This window comes from Armigeres subalbatus, chromosome 1, assembly GCF_024139115.2.
Source record: "Armigeres subalbatus isolate Guangzhou_Male chromosome 1, GZ_Asu_2, whole genome shotgun sequence".
In the NCBI taxonomy this organism is placed as follows: domain Eukaryota; kingdom Metazoa; phylum Arthropoda; class Insecta; order Diptera; family Culicidae; genus Armigeres; species Armigeres subalbatus.
In genome coordinates this window covers 174,329,945-174,353,623 of record NC_085139.1, presented here as the reverse complement: position 1 = coordinate 174,353,623, position 23,679 = coordinate 174,329,945, and the positions used below count along the sequence as shown (strand labels likewise).

General features: G+C 41.6%; 1 protein-coding gene across 2 annotated transcripts; it reads left to right on the top strand.

Annotated features, from left to right (window-relative positions):
* Window positions 1-808: 808 nt before the first annotated feature.
* On the top strand, window positions 809-23,321 carry LOC134205541 (prosaposin). Of its 2 annotated transcripts, none has more exons than XM_062680840.1 (7): window positions 809-1,020; window positions 17,642-17,744; window positions 19,619-20,287; window positions 20,461-21,920; window positions 21,993-22,352; window positions 22,421-22,806; window positions 22,873-23,321. In XM_062680840.1, exons 1-7 carry the CDS (start codon window positions 981-983, stop codon window positions 22,918-22,920), a joined length of 3,066 nt encoding a protein of 1,021 aa, XP_062536824.1. In that variant the 5' UTR covers window positions 809-980; the 3' UTR covers window positions 22,921-23,321. The 2 variants fall into 2 exon arrangements, with proteins under 2 accessions (XP_062536824.1, XP_062536823.1); XM_062680839.1 differs by having other exon boundaries at window positions 21,984-22,352.
* The last annotated feature ends 358 nt before the right edge of the window (window positions 23,322-23,679 follow it).

Below are 23,679 nucleotides of genomic sequence, written 5' to 3'. Positions count from 1 at the left end.
ATCACTAAAACGAGAACTCCGCTCGAAGAAACGGAAAAAATTAGATCTGACGGATTACCGTTTTAGAACGAAAATCGGCACGAAATCACCCTGTATCGCTCAAATGGACGAAGAGTATGCTGTGCTTCCCGGAGTGCTTGGTTTCAACGTATGGCGATCAATTGGCGGATCGCAAGAAGGAATGCTCTATCAAGTTTCCACATTATCGAAAGAAACAATCATTGACATAATGCAATTGTAATTGTTCTGCTTATCTACTACTTTATTTGAAATAAAAAGAATTTAATCGAATGTAATTATTTTATTTTTATATCTTTAAAAAAGGAACCCAATTTTTTCCCGCTGTAGGAATAAACAAAAAGGGCAAGAAAAAGGGTTTATTTCACCCATTTTAAGGCAGCCTCTAAAACTGATAATGAGTAAAAATTACACCTTATTTTGACGTACGGCTTCAGTACTCATTAATGAGTAAACGCAGTTTACTCTTTTAATGAGTTGAACTATTTAACTTTATAATGGGTGAAATTTCACCCATTAAAGAGTACTTTGGTGGCACAGTGTATGAAAATGATAGCTTCGGGGTTGCGGGCCTGCTCAGCGGTTGTAAACAAGTGCAGTCTCGGCAGTGTCACATGAAAAGGCCTATTGTACTGCATAATGTGTACTTTTCTATCCATTAACGAGTACTTTTGCGACACAGTGTAAAAGTTTCTGTGTAGAGTTCGCAAGAGTCGGTTCTGTCAGTTTTTAGTCTCCACACGCACCTCACCGCAACACCCACCGCACAATGTCATGCCAAAAACATCATCATAATCGTCATTCGTCATCAAGCAGTTCGGAGCAACGGGTCGTTTTTCATTGTGCGCTTGTTGGTAGCAACATTTTATATAAAGAAAATTGCTGTGGAAATTCTTTCCTAATTGGATTACGTGTGATTGCTCAAAAACACACTTTGTGATTAGTGTCGTAAGTGTTCCGTCATGAAGAATCTACTGCTGGCTTTGGCTGGCGTTCTGCTGGGTAAGTACCTGCACACTGCGAAATAAAATATCTTCCAAGCGATATGGGGGCTCCATTTTCTTTGCCTGCATTCAGCTGCTCTACTGCTGATAAATGCGTCTTAGTTTTTTATGACTCATTCCTCGACGGAGGCTGCCAATCACGAGAGATGTTTTTGAAGCGCTTGCAAACAATCTCTGGAGGGTTCGATAGGAAATCATAATCTCATTCTTCGTGTTGATGTTGGTGCCATCGAGGAAGCGAAATAATAAATTGAAAAAGGTTTTATGTACTGCATTGGTCAGGTGAACGTCCGCGAAGGGCATTCAGTCAGCTCCACTACAGCTGCGAGTAACACAAACAGTGATAAGGAATTTAGCCAGGCAGACGACATTACAATCTGTGTGCTAAAATAATTCACTTCCGTTTGCCTTTTTTGATTTCGACAAAGTTGGAAATCGCTACGTTATGTCCTTTTAGTCCTGGAATATAAGCCAGAATTGATCTAAATGGTAATAATTATAAAAGGCGAACAAAATTAAATGAACAGCTCTATGCTCAACGCCCACCATGATAGAATCTGGTGATAATTGAACAAAATTCAATATTGATTGGAGAGTACACTCCGCTTTAATAGTCTGAATAAATATTAACACATATGTAAAAGATATAATAAATGAAAATGTTCCTTCTAGTATTTTTCCAAAGAAGGAATCAGCTTCTGCTTTATTCTGGACAAATCAAGTTTTCAAAGTAGGAAATATAACTGTGAAATATTCTGTTCCCTACGTTTCTTTCAATGTAGTCCAAATATTATTTTGCAATTTGTACGTATTTAAAAAAGCTTGTAATTTTTTTCTCTTTATTTCCGTGAATTTTGAAATAAACTCAGTTTTCACTTAAAAGTTTGTAATGTTTTGAGAATTCAATGTGCATATGCACAATATGTGAATATTTTGGTTCGAAAAATGTATTGCATGTACCGTGGACCCCCGGTAATATGACCGCTTTTAATCTGAACACTTTTTAATTTGAACCCCGTTGGTTTGAACATCGTTCAAATTAAAAATGGTTCAAACGTCATTTAGCACGTGGAATCGAGAGAAGATAAATGAAACATCGTGAAACGGAACGCAGAATCAAAACAAACCAGCAAAGAGAGCGGCCAGAAACCAGTTTTTCTGATGCAAATAGAGTAACCAGAAATTCAAATTAAAAATGAACCCCGTTAATTTGAATGAGGTACCGTTCAAATTATCGGGGGTCCACGGTACCTAACCATGTAACTACTTTCTTTCGATGGGATTCGATCCGACAACCTTTAGTACGCTAGACTAATTTACGGAGGGTAAATGTAAATTAATTGTGCTTTATTTTTATACGATACCTTGTGGTATTCTTTAGTCAGGTCAAGGCCCAAGGGTCGTGGGTGCCGTCTTGACGATAATCGCCTCATCTCTGTCTTTTCGCTTGCCACTGCCATTGGAACAAGGCGCGTTGCGTTGCGTTGCGTTGCGTTGTAACGGAGTATTTCGTAGATTGCATACTGATAGTTGTCATGTATATTCTTTACCTTTCTTACCCCAATTGCTTATGGATTTCCATTTGGGATTCAATGGAAATCCAATTGGGGGTCCAAAATGATAAAACATGAAAGCTATCATTGCCGGCCACGCCCAACTTCTCCGTTACTAGGAAAGGGAAGGAAATGATGATATGACATCTACTTAACGAGAGGCCAGCGACTCACCGACGCCCTCATAGATGTCAAGGAATTGGATGGTGGGTAGGGTATGTGGTTTAGGAGTATCATTATAAGCAAATGATAGAAAATTTGTGGAAATACGTTGGGAGTGACTTTGCTAAGAAATTTATGTCACTCCATTATCCTTGCCGATGATTTTCCTCGGATGGGGCGAAGGTATTAGCCTTGCCCTGGCTAATAGCCTAGGTTTAAGCGCCTTTGCTCGCTCTCTGAAACGAAAAAAGAGCAAAAAGAAATTAAATTCCCCTTCCCCCCTGATATGATAATGATTTTGGTCAACAAATGAATTCTAAGTGGATGAATAAATGATCAAACGGCTGCAAACAATCCTCTATCATTGACACAGGTTTGCATCGCTACAGAAAATATGCTGCTTTTATAATCCATGGTTCCCTTATGAGGTTAACTAATACAGTTTTTATTCCATGATGGCTGTCAATCATTTAGTTACGCACTATGGCTCCTATTCAATGCAATATACCTATAAGCGTTGGGCAATATAATACAACTAGCGTCACCTAAATCCAGAATTTTGGCTTGACCAATTAAATGAACCTTTCAAATATTAACTAGATGCTGTTTCAGTAGGAATGAGTCAAAGATGTTTTTCACCACTGTTGAGAAGGGCTGATAAGTTTTGCGAAACTGGTAACACTGGCAATGATATATGCTTCCATACAGAGGAGATCAATTTAGATTGGAATGAGTTTAGAGTTGTGAGAAGTCTGTTGTGTGAATATAGAATTGAAACTAGATTGTAAGTTTTTTCATGAATTATGTTAAGTTTAATAATTATTAATAATGAATAAATTGTAGCTTTGAAGCTGTGTAAAATGAAGCACACTGCTGTCAAAAGAGTTTCATTCGCACCAGATAAAAATCATAGCAACATTCTTCAAAGAATCTAAGATTCTAGTGGAAAGGATTCGCCATGGATGAGCTTAAGAGAAAGCTTGAGTTGCTAGAAGAGCAAAACAAGGCATGGCGGTCTGAACAGCACGAACGAGAAAAAATAATCCAGCTGGATTATGAACGAAAACTCAAGAAATTGGATGATGATTACGAGGCAGGCAAGGAAAATTGATTTGGAATTTTGTGCACGAAAGGAGGCGATAATTACGAAATATAGCGGGCGAAGTGTCTGGAATAACACAAAATTCCACCCCGAAGAGAAAATCAAATCACATAATGATTTTGATAGTGTCTCCTAACCGAATAGAGAAAATTCTGTTCAAGTTAATGCATCCGCGTCAACAATGCCCTCGCCGAAGCCGTTGTGTGTTACATCTGGCGATACGTTTGAAGCAGGAACGGCTTTGCGTCAAAATATCTTGACGAGAGTAAGTTATTTGGAATCGACCAGCACAAACGATATCGATGCGTATGATCGTGGTGGTAAGAGACCGACCGACACAGCCAGTATTATCCATCCACGCACTGGAACGAAACAAAAACGAAGTGAATTTCAACTGTCGTGTGTAGCAATTATGGAACAATCTTCGAACAAATGCAACCAAGCGCCAGCAGTAGGGCAAACAAACGCACCTAACTACATCTGTTTGGATGCAGTCGCACAAGATAGAAACGAAAAAGGCTTAGTTTCAAAATTTGGAATAGGTGTGACATGCAATAGAGAGCAAACAGGATTATCAGATTTGGCAAGATCATTTTTCGATCGTTTTTCGGAAAAGCTTATTTTCGATCCAGGAGGAAGTGATAGACTTAGTTTTTTTGGGAGTGGTAAATGAAAGGATTGGGATTGCATTATAGACCAGTTGGTTACTAGTTTCACGGGTGGGAGTGTTGAGATGAGCTGATAAGTTTTGCGAAACTGGTAACACTGGCAATGCTATATGCTTCCATACAGAGGCGACCAATTTAGATTGGAATGAGTTTAGAGTTGAGAGAAGTCTGTTGTGTGAATATAGAATTGAAACTAGATTGTAAGATTTTTCATGAATTATGTTAGGTTTAATAATTATTAATTATGAATAAATTGTACCTTTGAAGCTGTATAAAATGAAGCACACTGCTGTCTAAAGAGTTTCATTCGCACCACACAAAAACCATCGCAACAGCCACAAACTATGAAACATTCTCTATCGACCAGATTTGACCAGACCAGAAATTGCATGATTTTGTCACATAAAACGAAAAGAACGAACCCTGTATAGAAATATACTTTTGGGATATATCATTGTCCTCAAGACACCTTTACCATCTGAAATGCCATCTTAAGGCCACCGTCTAGTGAGTTTGCGCTTTGAACAATTTAATGCGAGAGTATCGTAAAACTGATTTTAGAACAACAATTTTGACCAAATTGATTGAAATATTCGACCTCCGAAACAAAACCTGCATCAGGAATTTGATATTCTTTGAAATGCGTGAAAAACAATGTGAAAGTTTTTCCGGGATTTTCCAGGGTACTTCGGGGACTGTCGCAAGGGTCCACCAAATTTTACCACCGAACGACTTTTCCCGCGAACTACGCAAAATTCAAAGCGGTGACATATGTATTTTTATGTTGTAAACTGTTGACACAAGTCAAAAGGATGTGTATGTTCCATCACTTATGCAAATAAATTCAATTTTCCGGGAAAAACTACGAATTTCCCAAGTCAGGTCAATCAAAGGTTCTATGCGGAAAAAAAATATTCAAAAAAAATGAATGATGAAAATGATGAAAATGAAAATCTTTCACCATAATTTCAATATCTCAGAAGTTTTCCCTGGTTTTCCCGAATTTTACATTAATTAGATGGTGAAGCGTTACGAAGCGCGAAAGAGGGAAGCGAAGTAAATATAAACGTAGCGTTCCGGTCTTTGACGATCGGTACGATACAAGGCCATCGGTCGGCGCGACCTATCTACGTATAAGAGGGGATCTTCGATAATCTTAATGGTTAATTATAGTATGTGAGCAAAAATTAAACAGGAAAAAGTTTTATAATCAATTGCTATCAGAGTTATCATAACCTTGTCTAATTTAAAAATGGAAAAATGATTATAGTGTAAACTCAACAACAACCAAACATACTTACCCTATTCTACATACCTACACATGACTCAATTAACATCCCCTTCAGAGGAGATCGTACCTTGTACGAAGCCCTACTTATCATAAAAAATATCCAGAGCGTCAAGACGAGCATCTCTTCCCCGTTAATTCTGCTACTCAAGACATCGCCAATTCCGTCGTTCCATCGTCGATGGTGTTAATGAAAGTGCATGTACAGCCATGTAATACCAACGGATCCCTTATTCCAGCTCCAAACGCCAAGTTTTGAGCTTGGTAGTTCTTGTTGTTTCCTAGGCACTGATTCGAAAAAAAGCCCGGATCTTCTAGAACGGATTGTCAGACTATCCGTTTTGTAGCTATTTCCCGTCATTGAAGCACAAGCACTTTGGGTGACAACAGTTTTTTCTTTTTATTTTTGTAGCAAACTTTTTGGAAAATCGATAAAACTGACATCTCTGTAAGAAAAATGTACTTCCGTCGGTTGTCACTGTCATTGGAACAAGGCGCACCCTTTTTCTCACGGGCTCTACCTTTCTTAGCAGTGACCTGCTCCGCTTCATTTGCCGCACTCTTTACGACTTGCTGACGACTCCGCTTCGCCTTTCCGATATTCATGACCTCCGTTCACGGTAGGTCCTACTCCCGGCAATCCTCAGTTATGGCAATGTTTTCCGTTAATCCTTAGGACCAACCGTCCGCTCAATCCTCTTCCGACGAGTTTTCGCATCTCTCCTCTTAGGCGGCAACCTTTTAGCTACATTCAGGTCCGCTACCTGTGTGACCTTACTTAGCTTCTGAGTTGCACCGCCATCCGCTTTTGGAGTTCCACAGTCTGGCTCTCCGCCAGCCTCTTTCGGTGAAAGAAGAAAAAGAAGGAAATAATATTTGTTCAATATTTGCTCTGACGTCACCACGCTTTCCTCCCGATCACCTGTCGCAGTTTGCCAGCTCCTTCCGCTCAGTACATGACGACAATCCTGCTCCATTGGATGAAAGCTACATTGAAAGTCTCCCGTCGTATTTCGTCCGGCTTCCTCAAGTCACTTTCAGCAATGCGGATATTTTTGAATATCTCAACTCGGTCAAAAGGACCGGGACCCGAACGCTTACCAGTCAACTTCATTAAACAATGTTGTTCGGACAACAGTGAAATCCTTCGTATAGCAAGCAACCACCGATTGAGTGTTTGTAACTGACGCACCATAAGGTTGTGCCTGCGGTATCGAAGCCGTTGGGATGGTAGGGCAGGCAGTAACCACATTTGTCATATTATCATTCGCCACCCAGAGCATCGAAGGAACTTGAGTGCTAATTGTAAATGCACTCGTTTGATGAAAGTTGTTCACACCAAGCGGCGGGTACTCAGACAACTGCGGAGTAGCAATCGTTGTAAGCGGAATTGGCTATTAAAACTAGAAACGTGGCGCCTTTTTATTTTGTTATGGCTCACTTTGAAGAACCATAATTAAAAATATCACAAATTATAACGATGGTATGCAAACAATCTAATGGCTTCATTCTCGATAATTTTTACTTATAGATAGTGAATAGGCGTGATGAAGCCTTACTTTGCCGCCGAAAAGTGAATCTATAGCTCTGACCACGACCCACACAATTATAGTTACGCTTGCTTTTTAAGGCTTTAGGACAATGGTTTATTTTAGGTAACTCATTTTGCACTCACCGCATTAAAACAAAGCCGCCACTGTATATGTAGGTTAACATGCGAGAGGTTTTGAAGGAACTGGTGGCGCTATCTACTCATTTCATAGCGGCAGATTTTGCTTCTTCATTAGACAATTTAAGGACCATTTCTCGAGCAACATAATTGATTAGGGCCGAAAAACCAACAAAGCTGAACCGAGAAAAATGAGGTTCAAATTTTCTATGACTAATTTAATTCATTTATTGAAATAGAAACTCATTTCATTGTCAAAACCATGTCAATATTATATGTCGTAATTCAGACCAGAGGAAATCAAAACGGATAAATAACGCGTGTTATTGCTTTGACTGGTACAATGGAATGAATCTTTATTTGACATGTATGACATATAGATATGAGGGATAATAGACTGGCAAATAGATCAAGGTAGTTCTATATCAAGTACATGGTATGTTATAACATTTCTTCCTCCCTAGCGATTAAGAATACCACACATAATGTTAGTAGATTAGTGAACATGTATTCATAGATCGAGTCTGCTTGGTGCTTTTCTGATTCTCTGGGATCTTCGTAGGTCACTACGGCTAGTCGGTGTTGAATCGTTCGATTGTAAGGTTTCGTGTTGTACCGGTCTTTGATCTATTAAAGTGTCTGAATTAGTGCTACCAACAGGGATGACATCGTTTGTAATCGATGGGTCATTAGCATCAAATGAGACTATTGGCACCTCAACTGGAGGCTCGAGACGTGGAGTTCGAGGGAGGTACGGTCGACACTACTCGCTCTGTTACCACTCCGAACCTCCATTTCTCAGATTGAGAAAGGAAGTCCCTGGCAGCCACTCTATCATTTACCTCAAACCCCCGAAGTGCTTTTTCCTCCCCTCTATTACACACACTTTTTTCACTGTTAGGGACCATTAGATCGATTCGCGACCTCAGCTGTCTACCGAAAACCATCATCGAAGGACTTTTGCCGGTAGCAGGATGAATTGTTCTTCTGTAGGCCATTAGTATGTTGTGCAGCTCCTTCTGAATTTCTGATCTTGGACACTGTAGAGCCTTTATTTTGTCTTTAAAGGTTTGAACGTATCGTTCTGCTTGGCCATTTGTAGCCGGGTGATAAGGTGCGCCCATTTTATGGACGATTCCATTCTTCTTCAAAAGTCAGCAAATTGCACAGAAGTGAACTGCGTTCCACGGTCTGTAACAAGCACAGATGGCAGACCAAAAGTGACGAAATAATCGCGCAGTCTATCAATAGTTGTTTCTGTCGTCATGTCAGGGATAATCTTAACCTCAGGCCACTTACTATAGGCATCCACAATGATGAGATAGTAAAATCCATGAACGGACCAGCGAAATCGGCATGAATACGTTGAAACGGCTCAGCGGGTCTTTCCCAGCAGTGTGTTTGCACCTTTGGAGGGTCACTTCTTGTCCTTGCACAACTAACACAATCACGCGACAGCTCAGTGATATCCCGATCGATTGACTCCCACCAACAGTAAGATCTGGCGAGGGATTTCATTCTTGAAACACCGAAATGTCCAGAGTGCAGTTCTTCAAGGACTCTTCGGCGTAGTGGACCAGGAATGTAGACTCGAATACCTTTCATTAAGCATCCACTTTGCAAGCTGTATTCACTCTGGTCAATCCCAAATCGGTGTCGCCCCTCTGTTACACGTCCTGTCTTTAGCCCCTGAATAAGATTACGGATAGATTCATCTTGGTTGGTGTATTCCGCTAGCTCTTCGACGGAAATAGGTAATGTACGAATTTGATCCAACTCAATGACGTCGACTTCTTCGATGCGCTTCTTATTAATGCTGTCCGCGACAGGTAGCCGTGACATTCCGTCAGCATTTCCATGATCCTTAGAAGGCCGATATCGTATATCATACTGAAATGATTCCAGGAACACAGCGTAATGCTGCATACGCAGAGCAGATAGTGTAGGCAAACCTTTGTTTGGTGAAAAGATTTGCGCAACAGGTTTGTTGTCCGTGACCAGTACAAACTTTCGACCAAACAGATATTGGTGAAACTTTTTAACACCATAGATAATGGCATACGCCTCCCTATCCACTTGAGTATAGTTTTGCTGTGTAGAATTCAAAGTTTGTGATGCGTATTGAATAGGGCGCTCACTGCCATCCGGATACATGTGAGCACCGCGCCAACACCATATGGTGAGGCATCTACGGCGAGAACCAGAGGCAAATTTGTGTCATAATGAACGAGAACTGTGTCCGACTGCATCTCTGACTTAATCCATTCAAATGCGGTTTCACAATCGCGATCCCATTCAAAAACGGTTTTATTTTTTAGAAGATTGTTGATTGGGTAGATTCTGGTACTAAGATCACGAATAAATCTGCCATAATAATTCACTAGACCTATGAATGCTCTGACCTCCTCGCGATTCTTTGATCTTGGCATCTCCTGTATGGCAGAAACCTTCTCTTTTATTTTATGGATGCCATCGGAGTCTACTACGTATCCACAATACTCGATACTACTAGCGAAAAACTCACATTTAGAAAAATTCACACGCAGACCATGCTCAGCAAATCTTTTGAGGACTTCTTGCAACCGTGCTAGGTGAGTCTCGTCATTTGGACCTGTGACCTTCACTTCGTCCAAGAAAACAGACACGCCAGGTATACCCTGGAGCATCTGAGAAATCTCCCTTTGAAAAATGGCGGGAGCAGAAGCAACTCCATACATTAGCCTAGTAGGTTGAAATAAGCCGAGGTGGGTATTCAATGTCAATAAACGCTGATCTTCAGGTCTCACGCTCATCTGCAGGTAAGCTTGAGCTAGATCTAGTTTCGAAAACTTCTTACCGCCTGCCATGTTTGCAAAAGTTCGTCGACCGTAGGTAATGGATGTTCGTCGATCAGCAAATGCTTATTCACAGTCAATTTGTAATTCCACATAGGCGAACCTTGTTAGCCGACTTCATCACTGGTACTACTGGAGTACCCCACTCGCTATTATTAACCTTAATCAAAATCCCATTTTCAACCATTTCGTTTATTTCTTGTTCAACGGTATCACGAATAGAGAAAGGAAGAGTACGAGATTTCAGAAACACAGGATTCGAGTTGGGTTTTAGAGTAAGACTAGCTTGTATTTTTGTCATCTTGCCAACAGTACTATCGAAAACAGAGGGAAACTGATCAATAAGAAACTTCACTTGCTCAGAAAGTGGTGTATGCAATGCAATTCGATCGACCGAAGTTACTGAGCTAGACATCACATTATTCCAGTTCAGCTGTAGAGCACGCATCCACTCTCTGCCGAGTAGAGGATGCCGGTTTGAATCAACGACGAATAACCGCAATGTTTGCATTTTGTCTTTATGCATCACTTGAGCGTTAAGGGTACCGAACACATGTATTTGGTTTCCGCAATAGCTACGCAGCTTCAAGTCAGTTTTGCAGAGCGGAATATTCTTGAAATATTTATCCCTGTCAGTAGCACTCACCAAAGACACTGGTGACCCACTATCCACTTCAAATTTGATCATCGAATTATTAACTGTAAGCCGTACGTAGATCTTAGACATAGTTTTATTATCGTGATTCACCTTACAATTACAAACGTCAATGACGCAGATCTCATCGATCATTTCTTCCCCCGATTCAGAATCAGATTTTTCCCCCTCTTCGACCAAATGCGTTTTGTATTTTCTTTGGATGTTACCTTTCCTGCCTTTGCACTCCTCTGGCAGACTGAGGCAAACACGTTGCAAATGCCCCTTCTTTTTGCAATAACCACAGACAGTTTCTTTGTGTCGACAGACATTTGCAAGGTGTGCCTCACTGCCGCAACACGGTAACATGATTTATTAGTATTGTTAGTTACCTTGTTCACAACTGATTGATGCTGTTGAGCTGCGCTGTCCATCAAGTTGAGATCGTGCATTTTCCGGTTGAGAACCTCTGCACCTTCGCCGGAGGCCTCCATCGACAGCGAAATCTGCTTCGCCTTCTCGAATGTCAACTCCTTTTCCTCGATTAGACGGGTTCTGATACGCTGGTTACGAAGCCCAAACACGAGTTGGTTTCGTAAAGCTTTCTGTAGATAATCGCCAAACTTGCAGTGCTTTGCCTCACGTTGCAATGCCGTAATGAACTCGGCAACCGATTCGCCTTCCACCTGGGTTCGAGCTCTTCCACAATTCCACCATTTCGAGAGGCTCTGGATCATAGTACGCCGCAAGTACATCAACGATTTGTTCATAAGTTTGATCTTCTGGTTCTTCGGGAGACAAATTATCTGCAAGGATGTTGTACGTCTCCGAACCCATGTAATGTAGTAGTACACTTTGCTTGTCGTCGTCATTCACACCGAACAGTCGCATTGCTCCTTCCAGTCGTTTCACCCAACGACACCATTTGGTTTTTGATTTGTCAAACGGTTCGAACGTAAATGTTGGTCGTCTATCGGCACCGGCAGCAATGGCCGCAACCGCAGCAGCAAGATTATCCTGATCGACCATCGTTAACACCAGTCAGCACTCCGTCAACAGCAGAAGAGAAAACACACACACCAACAGGGAAAAAAAAAAACGGCTGGATAATCTGGAACAGCAGCAACATAACCTCACTTCCACGTTGAATCGAATTTCATCACGGTTGGCCCCGAAGTATAACGCTAGCCTCAATCGGCTGATCCGCCGATTACTTTTCTTCTCGGGTTCTATCGTCGCCAAACTGTCGTAATTCAGACCAGGGAATTCAAGACGGATAAATAACGCGTGTTATTGCTTTGACTGGTACAATGGAATGAATCTTTATTTGACATGTATGACATATAGATATGAGGGATAATAGACTGGCAAATAGATCAAGGTAGTTCTATATCAAGTACATGGTATGTTATAACATTATACGTAAATGGTTATATTATAACAGCAGATCAAGATTAAATGAAAAACCATTCGAAATCTACCAAATTTCAGCTAAAACAAAATCGCGCCGTTTACTCGCATCATCGGCAACATGTCTGGTTTTTAAGCCGTTTACTCAAAGCTGCTAACACTATCGGATTTGTTTAGATTTGTTAGCCAGAGCAGTTCTGCTATGCGATATATCGAAAACCTAGTAAGAATATACATTTGAAAATAACTTGAAGCTAGTTTTTCTAAATAAACAATATAAAGTGAACGGCCCAAAAACCAAAGCAAACATTCCGCATGGTAGTTGAGGGCGCCAACAAAGGACTTAAAAACCACTATGGTGCAAATGGTTCATGAGACGTTCACTCAAAATAGCAATTAATGTGTTTCTAAAGAGATATCAAGTACGGAGTTTTAACTAGCATGAAGAATAATTTACAAAGCAATCGTTCATGCCAGAAAATCAAAAATCATGGTTTTGGTTTATAAGCCGTAATCATATGTTACGCGAGATTTCTTCATCTTTGCATAACGCTTTAACTAGGTTTTTCGTCTAAGCAAAGATGACCTTTAGTGATAAACAAATGGACGCAATTTACTGACAGCTATACGCAACCTAATCTACAACTAGCATAGATTTAAACTGAATAACGTAGGAAACATATAATAACTAAGACAGACAAAATGATAGTAGAATTGAACATTGCAAGATGATATAACACCGTACTAAACATTTGACTAAGGATACGAAAGGATACGAAAAGATTGACAATAGAAACATAGACGTGGAGATCAATCATAAGACTTCCTAAGCCCATCATCAAATTGAAGCTCATGAACTGTCGAATCTTGTTTGGAGGCAATTCCGAAGCTTTCGAGGTCTATCGTAGCCCATAATGATAGTATTCGGCGTTTTGAATGAAGTTCGGAATGAAGTTCAGAATATGTAGTGGTTAAAATTGTGAGTAGAGAATTTTTGATGGTTGTTTGGTGAACGGTTCTAAACTGCGGCCCGCTTTGGCCTTTTAATGCAGTTTTAGAGGCTTTCACTAAATAATCTTTAAAATCTAATGCAACATTATAGTTAAAATGCGTTTTCATTAGAGTTTCCTACTTCATCATCAATATCATTATATTTAGGGTCTGTCTCATTTGGAGAATTAAAAGTGACAGTTCGAAAATTAGCAAGTAACCCAATCATAAGAATGGCTGGTGCTACCCAGTAATTCCAATAAGGCATCGATGCAAAATGATTCGACATCTGTCAAAAGTAATCTTGCTCTGCGAGCAGGGTTATTCGATAATTCTCGGGCACTTATTCAAAAGGACGTATGTGATTTTGTAAACAAAGATTCAAACGTCGATTTGTCCAATATGATAGCACTCCCACGCAAAACATCACCACAGACAGGTAGGGGAAGCCTCCGGCTACCTCTTGGTGGTGTAAAAAGAAATGGAACGGAAGAAGGCGAAGTTAGTACGGATCAAGGAAAACGCTATGCAGGGAGTATTAAGCAGTGAGGCATCAAATGCTTTCAACGAGCAGTCCGCTGCGGTAGGAATCGGAAAGGTAAGTGACTGGCTGGGAGAGATGGTCGGCGAGATGAATAATCTGTCAATCACACCAGCGAGTGTGATGGAACAGGTAGCAGCATCAGCCATACCTGTGCTCAACGACAGTTCCACCCCAACAACTGCGGGTTCTTTCAACCGAAGTGTATTCGATCCGTCGTTGTCCTCAATATTTCTTGGCGGGCTGAGTAGTTAGGCTAATAGTCCTACCTTACAGTCCTATTATTTGATTACATTCGTTGGAAATGCTATGGAAAGTCAAATTATATGATTTTTTTCAATTCTATAAAAATTAACACGAGAATGCCCATTATAGGAATATTTTTGGGAATCCATAACAGGGAAGAAGAACGTCCCGAAACGGGACATGATAATCAAATGAAGTGTCGACTATAGGGAAGCAATTTCCTATTATGGACCCTATAGGGCGAATTCAGTTAGACATTAAAATGTTAATTTCAACGAATAACGTCGTGTATTTGGGTGTTTTATGTATGTATCGTGAAGAGGGAATGCAGAGCTTGTTGTTTGATATCAAGCAGAGTTAATATGTTGAAAATTTCTAAGCCTTATGACAGAAAGAGCAAAATCCCGCTACTAGGGGGTTCACTATTGGGCATTTTACTCTACAATAGCTCGTGCAACACTGTAATACCTGTGGTAGGGCCCTACTTGCTTCTAGCAGATACGGTCACTTATAGCAGTCTAAACTAAATTAACTGTTGTTGAAAAACACGTTTCAGTGGTTTTGCCTAGTCCTTTCTTCCCCTATTTAGCGGTACACAAACCAAAGACACTCTGTATAATTACGGGCGACGGTGACGTTCGAGGCTTGACACTTGTAGACAGGGTTGGACTGCCGAGGAGTTGTTACTTATGATCCCGCCAGTGCCAGTGGACGCTTCATCGCCAGGTTTACCAAGGACAGGAGGCTTTTTAGCATGATCGGTAACGCAGAACCTATTCCACAGCCCCCGCTACAAGTTGGAACTGGAAACTCTCCTTCTCCATCAATGGGGATAGCTACTATTCCGCCTACTCAACCGAAGTTTTGGCAGTATTTATCCCGTATCGCGAGAGATGTGTCCACAGATCAAGTTCGCGCTCTCGCCATGAAACGCCTCGCTTCAGATGACATTCAAGTAATTCGACTGGTCGCTAAAGGAAGAGATATAAATACTTTGTTTTTTTGTCTCGTTCAAAGTCGGTATGAAACTGGACCTGAAGTCCAAGGCTCTATCGACTTCTACGTGGCCGAGAGGAGTAGTTTATCGGGAGTTCACTGACAACAGATCGGGAGCAAATTTTTGGCGACCAGGACCTGCTGCAGTATCCGTCGATCCATTGAGCACATCAATGGACGAAGTTATATTGACGGAATAAGTGATATGATAGATGACGTCAGCTCTGCTCCGGTGCCGATTATCCGGGGAGCCCATTTCCACCACCACTTGGTAGTGATCTGAGCTGAGCTTCTGGTAGACGACCAGCTGGGAGATGTGGTCGTTCATGTTTGTGATGTACAAGTCAATTGTGGGATGGACGCCGGACCGACTCAGCTTGGCATTCAGGTCGCTGGCAATGATGAACTAACCTTGTCACCGCGTAAGCTTGATGATGTCAATCCGAAGGGCGGCCGATGATCCGTCGCCGGCTTAAGCTTGAGTTGGGCAGTACGCCGAGATGAGCGTGATTGTGCCGACAGAGGTAGTAGCTTCAACACCGATGGCCTCAACGATGCTCAGCTGGAAGCTTGGCAGCAGGCGACAGTTGATGTTGTAGCGGAGGGCGAGGGCCTGATCGGGCAGTCAAGTCGCACGATTCGAAAGTCCGGAATGTTGACGTTCACCTCCGGTTTCAGGTGCGTTTCGTTGATGAACGCCATGTCTATTTCCTTCTCCTCGAGGAAACCCTTCAGCTCGATGGTTTTGCTCTTCAGCGAGCAAGCGTTCCAGTTGACGAGGCCCACTCTAGCAGCCGTTTTCAATGATGAACATTGCAAGAGTGAAGACCTGGTCGAAACGGGTTTTACATCCACGCAGCTGACTTGCGCGAGCGGCACGCAGTATTGGCATCAGTTACTCCGGGATGTAGAGAGGAGCAGACGGAATCCAGGAGAAGGTAGCGGGGTCCATTCGCTGGAGGATGGAGCCGGCGGTGCTGGACCTTGAAACGATGCAGCTGCTGCTGCTAGTCGTTTGTGCGGTTGTAATGGTGGGAGGTTTGGAACCGTACGACGAGGAGCCGGGATGGCTGGAAAGTTCACCTCGTTGATAGCAGGAACACGGTTCTTCTTCGGCAGGATCCTGATTGAAGCCTTCTTTCGGATTTCCAAAAACGCCGCCCACTTTGGGACAGTCCTTGGTTGTAGCCCGATGTTTGTCGCCCCGGTTGGCGCACTTGGATAAGCAACCTCTATCTTGACGCACTCTTCGGTCGGTCGCCACACTTGTTGCACCGCGGCTTCATGCGGCAGTTCCTGGTGCCGTACCCGAAGTTGAAGCAGTTGGTGCACTGCGTGACGTCGTGGTGCACTGGCCGATATCGCTCCCAGTCAACGATAGTGTAATTTATAACGCCGACCGGCTTCAGGTTCTTCTACGTATGGAGTCGTGCTCCAGATGGACCAGATAAAGCTGCCCGCGATATCTCCTCGTCTTGTCGTGAAGAGCGATCTTAGGTACGGCCACTGGCTTCAGGCCGCAATTCTATAGTTCCGCAATGAGATCTTCTTTCTTCTTGTCGTGGAGCCTTCGCAGCAAAGCCTTGAGCTTCGTGCCAGGGTGATCATTAGTGTAGTACTCATACTTGTGGATTTCGAGGAACCCCACGAAGGATTGATGATGGTCCTGTTTGCCGGCATCACTTTCACGCACTCGCTGCAGAGTCGAAAAGTACATTTCAGCCCCTTAGCAATCTGGCGAATTTCGGACGCAAATCCGGCGAATCACCCTTCACAAACACGGGCCTCCTTTCGCTCCGGTTGCACCTGTGATTACTGCTTCTGTCTCTTTTTCGGTGGATTGCCGGCGTCATCAAGCGGCAACGGCGAGAACACGTTGCTCTGCAAAAGCTGCTTACCCGCGCCTCCAAGAGCTTAGGCTCCTTTCCCGCGACCGAGTCGACCACCGAGTCTCTCATGACGGGTCCGGGAGAAAATAACGCTAACGCGACAAAGCGAAAACGTAAACACAGTGAACGAACAGGAAAAAATACTTGGAAACAATCCGCGAGCAAAAAGCACGACCGTACGCGCTGCTGTCACCTTGCGATTATGTTGTGATGTGTGTGTGCGTGTCTGCTCCATCACAAATACTTTGATACGGATACAGTGAAATTACTCACACTTTTGTTTATTTGAAGAACTCAATTGGAGGTCCAAAATGACATAATAAAAACTAACATTACCGGGCACGCATTTTCATTGTTACAAGGAAAAGAGAAGCAAATGATGAGAAGGGATGTATTTAATAAGAGGCCAGCGTCTTATCTAAGCCCTCATATATGCCAAGGGTTTAATAAGTTGACTGGGAGGGTAAAACGCAATCCTATGAGCAAATGATAACAGAATTTATATAAGACGTTGAGAGTGATTTGCTAAGAAAGACATTGTCACTTCTTTCTCCTTTGTGTTCTTCTTCATGGGCTTAGAGATATGATTAAAGCAAAAGATGATTTGGAAGCATAATTACTCTTTCTGTCGTTTCAGTGACGGCATCGGCGTGGGCCTCACCAGTAGAAGCCAGCGGACGTCGCTTAGTCGGAGCAAGGGAATGCACCTGGGGCCCCACCTACTGGTGTTCCAATTTGAAGTGAGTATTTAGGTATAATTTACAGAAAAAAAAACTAAATCTCCCTAATTATATCAAACAACGTGTTGCTTGATATAACAAATTGATTTAAAAAATCTTGAGCTGGCATCAATTTTATACTAATTTGTTTATAATTACAACCATAAACTAAACATGTCATTGAAAAATCGTTGTATTTTTCATCCAGAGGTGTTACCAGCCAAGGGTTTAAAACCACTATAATAAAAAACAAAAAGAAAGTTGTATATTTCTTAGCAAGTAAGGTCCAATAAATTCCATTTAATTTTCATATTTGTATCTTGACCTGTACTCCAAAGAGGTTTCCAGATGTTTTGCGAAACAACCCGTTTCCCGCATCGGGGTGCTAACGCAATCAGCCTGTTTTTTTTTTATTTTTACCACGCATAAATGCGTTCTTCATCACACGGTCATCACACACAGCATTCAAAAACATATTTGTTTCACTTTTCTAACCATGCTGATTATATATGAGATCATCTTTGTTTTTCTTCCGCAAAACGTGTCTTTCCAGCGGTCATCCAAAAAAAGTTAGAAATGGTCATTGTTTCAATATAAAACGATTTAGCGCCCATCTTAATGCTATTCAAACTACATTTAATCAGATTGTCATTTGCATATTGACTTTCAATGCCGGTTGTTTCAGTTTTAGAATGCAAAGAGTAATTTCGGTTGACGTCGCACTAAGGCCGGAGATTTTCGTGCGATGACTAGCGTGCAATGCCTCTAGAATAGTTTATAGCGCCAAGATCGCGTCATTTGTTCCTGTTTTGACCCAGATTTGTGCAGTTTCATTATTCCGTACTGAGTGCTTATCATCATCACGGTCTCAACGGTGCAAATTTCTTTCGCACTCTTTGTGATGGGTACTGTTGTAGTAGTCTGTATTTAGCGACTGGCGGGCCAGATATTATTTACAAACAAAAAAAGGCAAACTCGTTCGGTGGTGTCTGATAACAGCAAGCAGAATCGAGACAATTAATTATTACTCACACGTTCGAATATTTATGTCCGCAGATTCCGGCTATTTGCGGTTTAGTGTTCGGCCCGATAACACAAGTTAATATTATTTACACATACACTCGTGCCCATGTTGATTCATTTGATTCAGTCAGTCAGTGAGAAGAGCAAACGAAAGCGCAAAAAAGGTTATCACGCTGACGCGATACAACTCAAAACAAAGCTGAATATAGCAATCTCTGTGGTCACTGCGGGTATCATTGAGGGGACTGCTCTGCTTATAGCGAGAACGCGACTCTTGTATCGGAACGCTGAAGAATGTTCATTTTGCGATTCAGCGTTTGAACTAGTTAGATGGTGAATGTTTTTAGAGATTTGTTTTTGTACAACACCTAAATGTTAGAGGTAGAAATATGAAATCAGATCTTTTCAATTATTGAATTAGCCTTTACAATTAGTTTCCATGTTTCAGGACAGTCATAAAATTCCACTTAATCCCAAATATTTCGTAATTTGTTGCTATACTCATGGAGCTACACTTTGAATGTACTTTTTAATTTTAGCTATTATAGATACCCGTTGTGTCATGTTCATGTTGAGCAATCCTTTTGTTCAGTTGCATAACATGAGAACCAATAATGGAAGGAGTCACGTCTTAGCTCTGACTGAATACTTGATTCCAACAGTTAGGCAATTGAACGGTAATGACTTCTTCTGTACGACAACGATAGCTTACTTAATTTATTTGAAGATAGACTGTGATACAATTGATGTGATATAATAGAATCGAATATTAATACAAAACGTGTTGTGATTGCCATATCAACTTATCAAGAATGATCATTGACTTTAAAATTTGAATGTGAAACTTTAAACATTTCAATTGTCCTTTCCAGGAATGCCAAAAACTGCGGTGCGGTAACACATTGCATTCAAACGGTGTGGGAAAAACAAAAGTACCCAGTTGATAACGATGAAATTTGTAACATCTGTCTGGATATGGTCAAGCAAGCGCGCGATCAGTTGGAAAGCAATGAAACTCAAGCCGATCTGAAGGCCGTCTTTGAGGGATCGTGCAATTTGGTCCCAATTAAGGTGGTCCGGAAGGAGTGCAAGAAACTGGCCGACGATTTCATTCCGGAACTAGTGGAAGCGCTGGCTTCACAGATGAACCCGAATGTTGTCTGCAGTGTAGCAGGACTGTGCAACAATGCGGCTATCGATAAGATGCTGGAGGAGATGCCAGCTCAGAAGCCGAAAGATCAGGATAACTTGGATGATTCCACAAGTTTGAGCCGGGAAACGACGGACGAATTCAGCTGTGAAAAGTGCAACACGATCGCTGGATTGATCTCTAATCGGTTCCACGCAACCGATCGCGATCAGGTACTTGAAGGATTTTTGCGATTCTGTGGTCAGATGGGCTCTTTCTCAGATGGATGTTCCAGCATTGTGCTGACTTATTTCAATGAAATTTACGACCATATGACTGAGGAACTTAATGCTAAGAACGTATGCCACATGTCGGGTGCATGTGCCGGTCAGTTCCACCAGCACAAAGAAAGGTGAGTAAATTAGATGATTTCATTTTGTTGATTACCCTTTTATCTGTTCACCATTCTATTGCGTTTCACTGATATATTGCTGTTTGTTCAACTAACATTTCGATTACATTCTTACTTTTAACTCTGCCATATTTCTTCGTATCATGCTAATTTTTAATGTCGGTAAATTTCAGCGACGAAATCGAAATCAGACCCATGGGTGGAATTGGCGTCATCAAAGTTGAGAATGAACAACTAGTGGGTGACGATATTCCGTGCAAGCTGTGCGAACAACTTGTCGACCACTTGCGAGACCTGCTAATTGCGAATACGACGGAACTCGAGTTCAAGCAGGTATTGGAGGGACTTTGCAAACAAACTAAAGCTTTCAGTGATGAATGTTTGAATCTGGTGGATCAGTATTACGAGGAAATTTACAACACCCTGGTTCATAACTTGGATAGTAACAGTGCCTGCTTCATGATTGGTGTTTGCCCGAAGGGGCTGAACAAGGCACTAGACGGCCCAATCATGCCCATTGTTCCCATACGAGTCGCTATTATTCACGAACAAAATAGTGCTCCACGTGTTCCTCCAAAGAAGTTACTTGGCGAAAATGAGCCCGTACTATCCGCGGTTGAAATACAACAAGCTCAATTGCCGATTGATCGTCTTATGGGAGCTCCTTTGTCTCTGAATTTAGTCGAGAACGGAAAATTCTGTACCCTCTGCGAATACTTCATGCACTTCGTTCAGGAAGCTTTAAGTGAGCCGGCAAATGAAGATGAAATAAAGAAAGCAGTTGAAACAACTTGTGATAAGCTTCCAAAAGCCGTCAGGTCCGAATGTCACAGTTTTGTTGATCTCTATGGCGATGCGGTTATTGCATTGTTGATTCAGTCCATGGATCCCCGGCAAGTCTGCCCCCAACTGCGTATGTGCCCCACAGCTCGGGAAGATATCGAAATATTTGCTCCAGCTCAAATCGATGTCACCATCGATGCAACCGCAGGAAAGGATAAACCTACGTGCCCGTTGTGCTTGTTTGCGGTTTCGCAGCTGGAAGAAAACATCAAAAATGATCGCAGTAAGGAAAACATTAAACAAGCTTTGAATAAGCTCTGTTCGCACCTCTCTCCAAAACTAAAACTTGAATGCACCGACTTTGTTGATACATACTCTGCTGAACTTGTTGAAATGCTAGTGTCCGACTTCACTCCACAAGAAATATGCGTCTATTTGAAGCTGTGCATTGATCAACGCCCCGACTTGAGCCTTCTCAATATGGAATTCGAACATGATTTCCGTGAGAAAAAAGGCACTCATTACGATATTGAAACAAATGAAATTGCTGACAACACCGTGAACGGGCAGGTTACCGTTGACCACCAGACCACTGTCACCTCTCCAGAATGTCTTGTATGTGAAGAAATGGTCAAAGAAGTAGAAAAACGGGTTAAGAACAAAAAGAACAAAGACCAAATAAAGGAAGCATTGGAACACGCTTGTGATCGATTGAAAAAGTACAAGACCAAGTGCGAACGTTACGTTGAACAGCACAGCGATCAAATCATAGATCTGCTTTTGAAACAATTATCTCCGAAGGAAATTTGCCATAATCTTGGATTTTGCATTGCTAAGGAATTTGACGAATGTAAGTAACTATTTGTTCGTAAGTTTAATAAATCTGTACTATTTCAATCATTTTGTTCCACAGTGGAAGTAGACGAAGCTCTATTGGATTACGTTGTTGAACCTGGCGTCGCAGTTGAACCCCCAAAGGAATTGTTCAGTCCTGTAGAGGAGAGCCCTGTAGAAAATCAACCACCCCAGTGCGCCATGTGCGAATTCGTGATGGTCAAATTGGAGTCCGAACTGGCTGACAAGAAAACCGAAGCCGATATCGAAAATGCTGTCCGTACCGTTTGTGCGAAGCTTCCGAATACCGTGACCAAGCAGTGTGATCATTTGATTGACCAGTACGGCAAGTTTATCATAAAGTTCCTGGCCACGCTGCCACCGAAAGAGATTTGTACAAGACTGGCGTTGTGCGAGAAGCAGCTGGCCAAACTGGAGGAAAGCAATCGTGAGTATTGACAGTTATTGTAACTTGTGGAGTCGTTAATATTTTTCAACAATATATTTTATTTGCAGTTGAAATCATTGAATGTGCTGTTTGCCAGGGTGCCATCAAAACGGTAGATGACATTTTGGGAAACAAAAAGATTGACTACGACATTGTTCAAGATGTGGAAAAAATCTGCAACACTCTGCCGGCCAAATACTACGGAAAGTGCGAGAAAATGGTCGAAGTTTACGGAGTGAGCATGGTTCGCCAGCTGCAAAAGTATGTCGAAAAAGAACAGGTTTGCGTAAATATGGGCATGTGCACCAACATGGACGGATACGTTAAGTTCGAAGACGAGGTGGCGCCGGAGGATCCCGTCAAGAAAGAAGAGGCACACCTTGTTGGACTAAACGAGTGTACGTGGGGACCAGCACATTGGTGTGTTAGTGAAGAAAATGCTCAGAAGTGTAAAGTAAGACGTTTTTCACATTCAATTCGTTCGATGTTGCTAATTTCTTCTTTTATTTAACCCATACAGGCCAGCCAGTTCTGCGCAAAGAAGAAGCTTGGTAAGTGGCAGGACTGAACCGGTGTAAGCCATCTCTATTGAACAACTAGTTTTTAAGTGTGCAGGGAAAAGCTTTCCGATAGAAAACGATACCAAGAAGTGCTATAGTTTGAATTAAGCTTTCGTGTTTACAATTTCACTGTCCTTTCAGGATTATATTTTGAAACTCTCACCTATATTTTTTCAAACCAAGGTAGTAAAAATAGTTCAGCGTTCTATTATCTAAAAAGTATTTAGAGAAGAATTGTTAGGAACAAACGCATCTGGTGATACGTGGAGTGTGATTGAAATTACATGAAAAGTAGGATTTAACTCGGAGAAAGGATCCGGTTGAAAATTAGGCTGTTAATATCATGTATCTGTACGATTTTGTAAAAAAAAAACAGTTTTTTAATAAATAGAAATTTATATTAATTGGATTTAAAAAATATTATTATTTGAACGAACTAGGCCGTTGTGAATATGTCTTCTATGTTTTTATCATGGCTCTCTTCTTCTTCCAGGACGAGTCTGTTGTGCAGACTCGGGGGAAGGGCCGGTAGTGAAAACCATATGCCCTGTTGTGCACATAGAAGTTACTGGTTCAGTGTTGTACTTTATTTAGAAGTCGAGTTTGCATTTGTTAATAAATGCTACAATTTCTTTATACACTGTTATGTCCTTCTGTTTGAATATTTGTACCAAGTTCGCGTATCTTCCATCAAAAGAGAATTCTGCTCTTTCGATATGTTGTTTCAGGCTCTTCACATATTTCGCAGTAAGGGTCGTAACCAATTT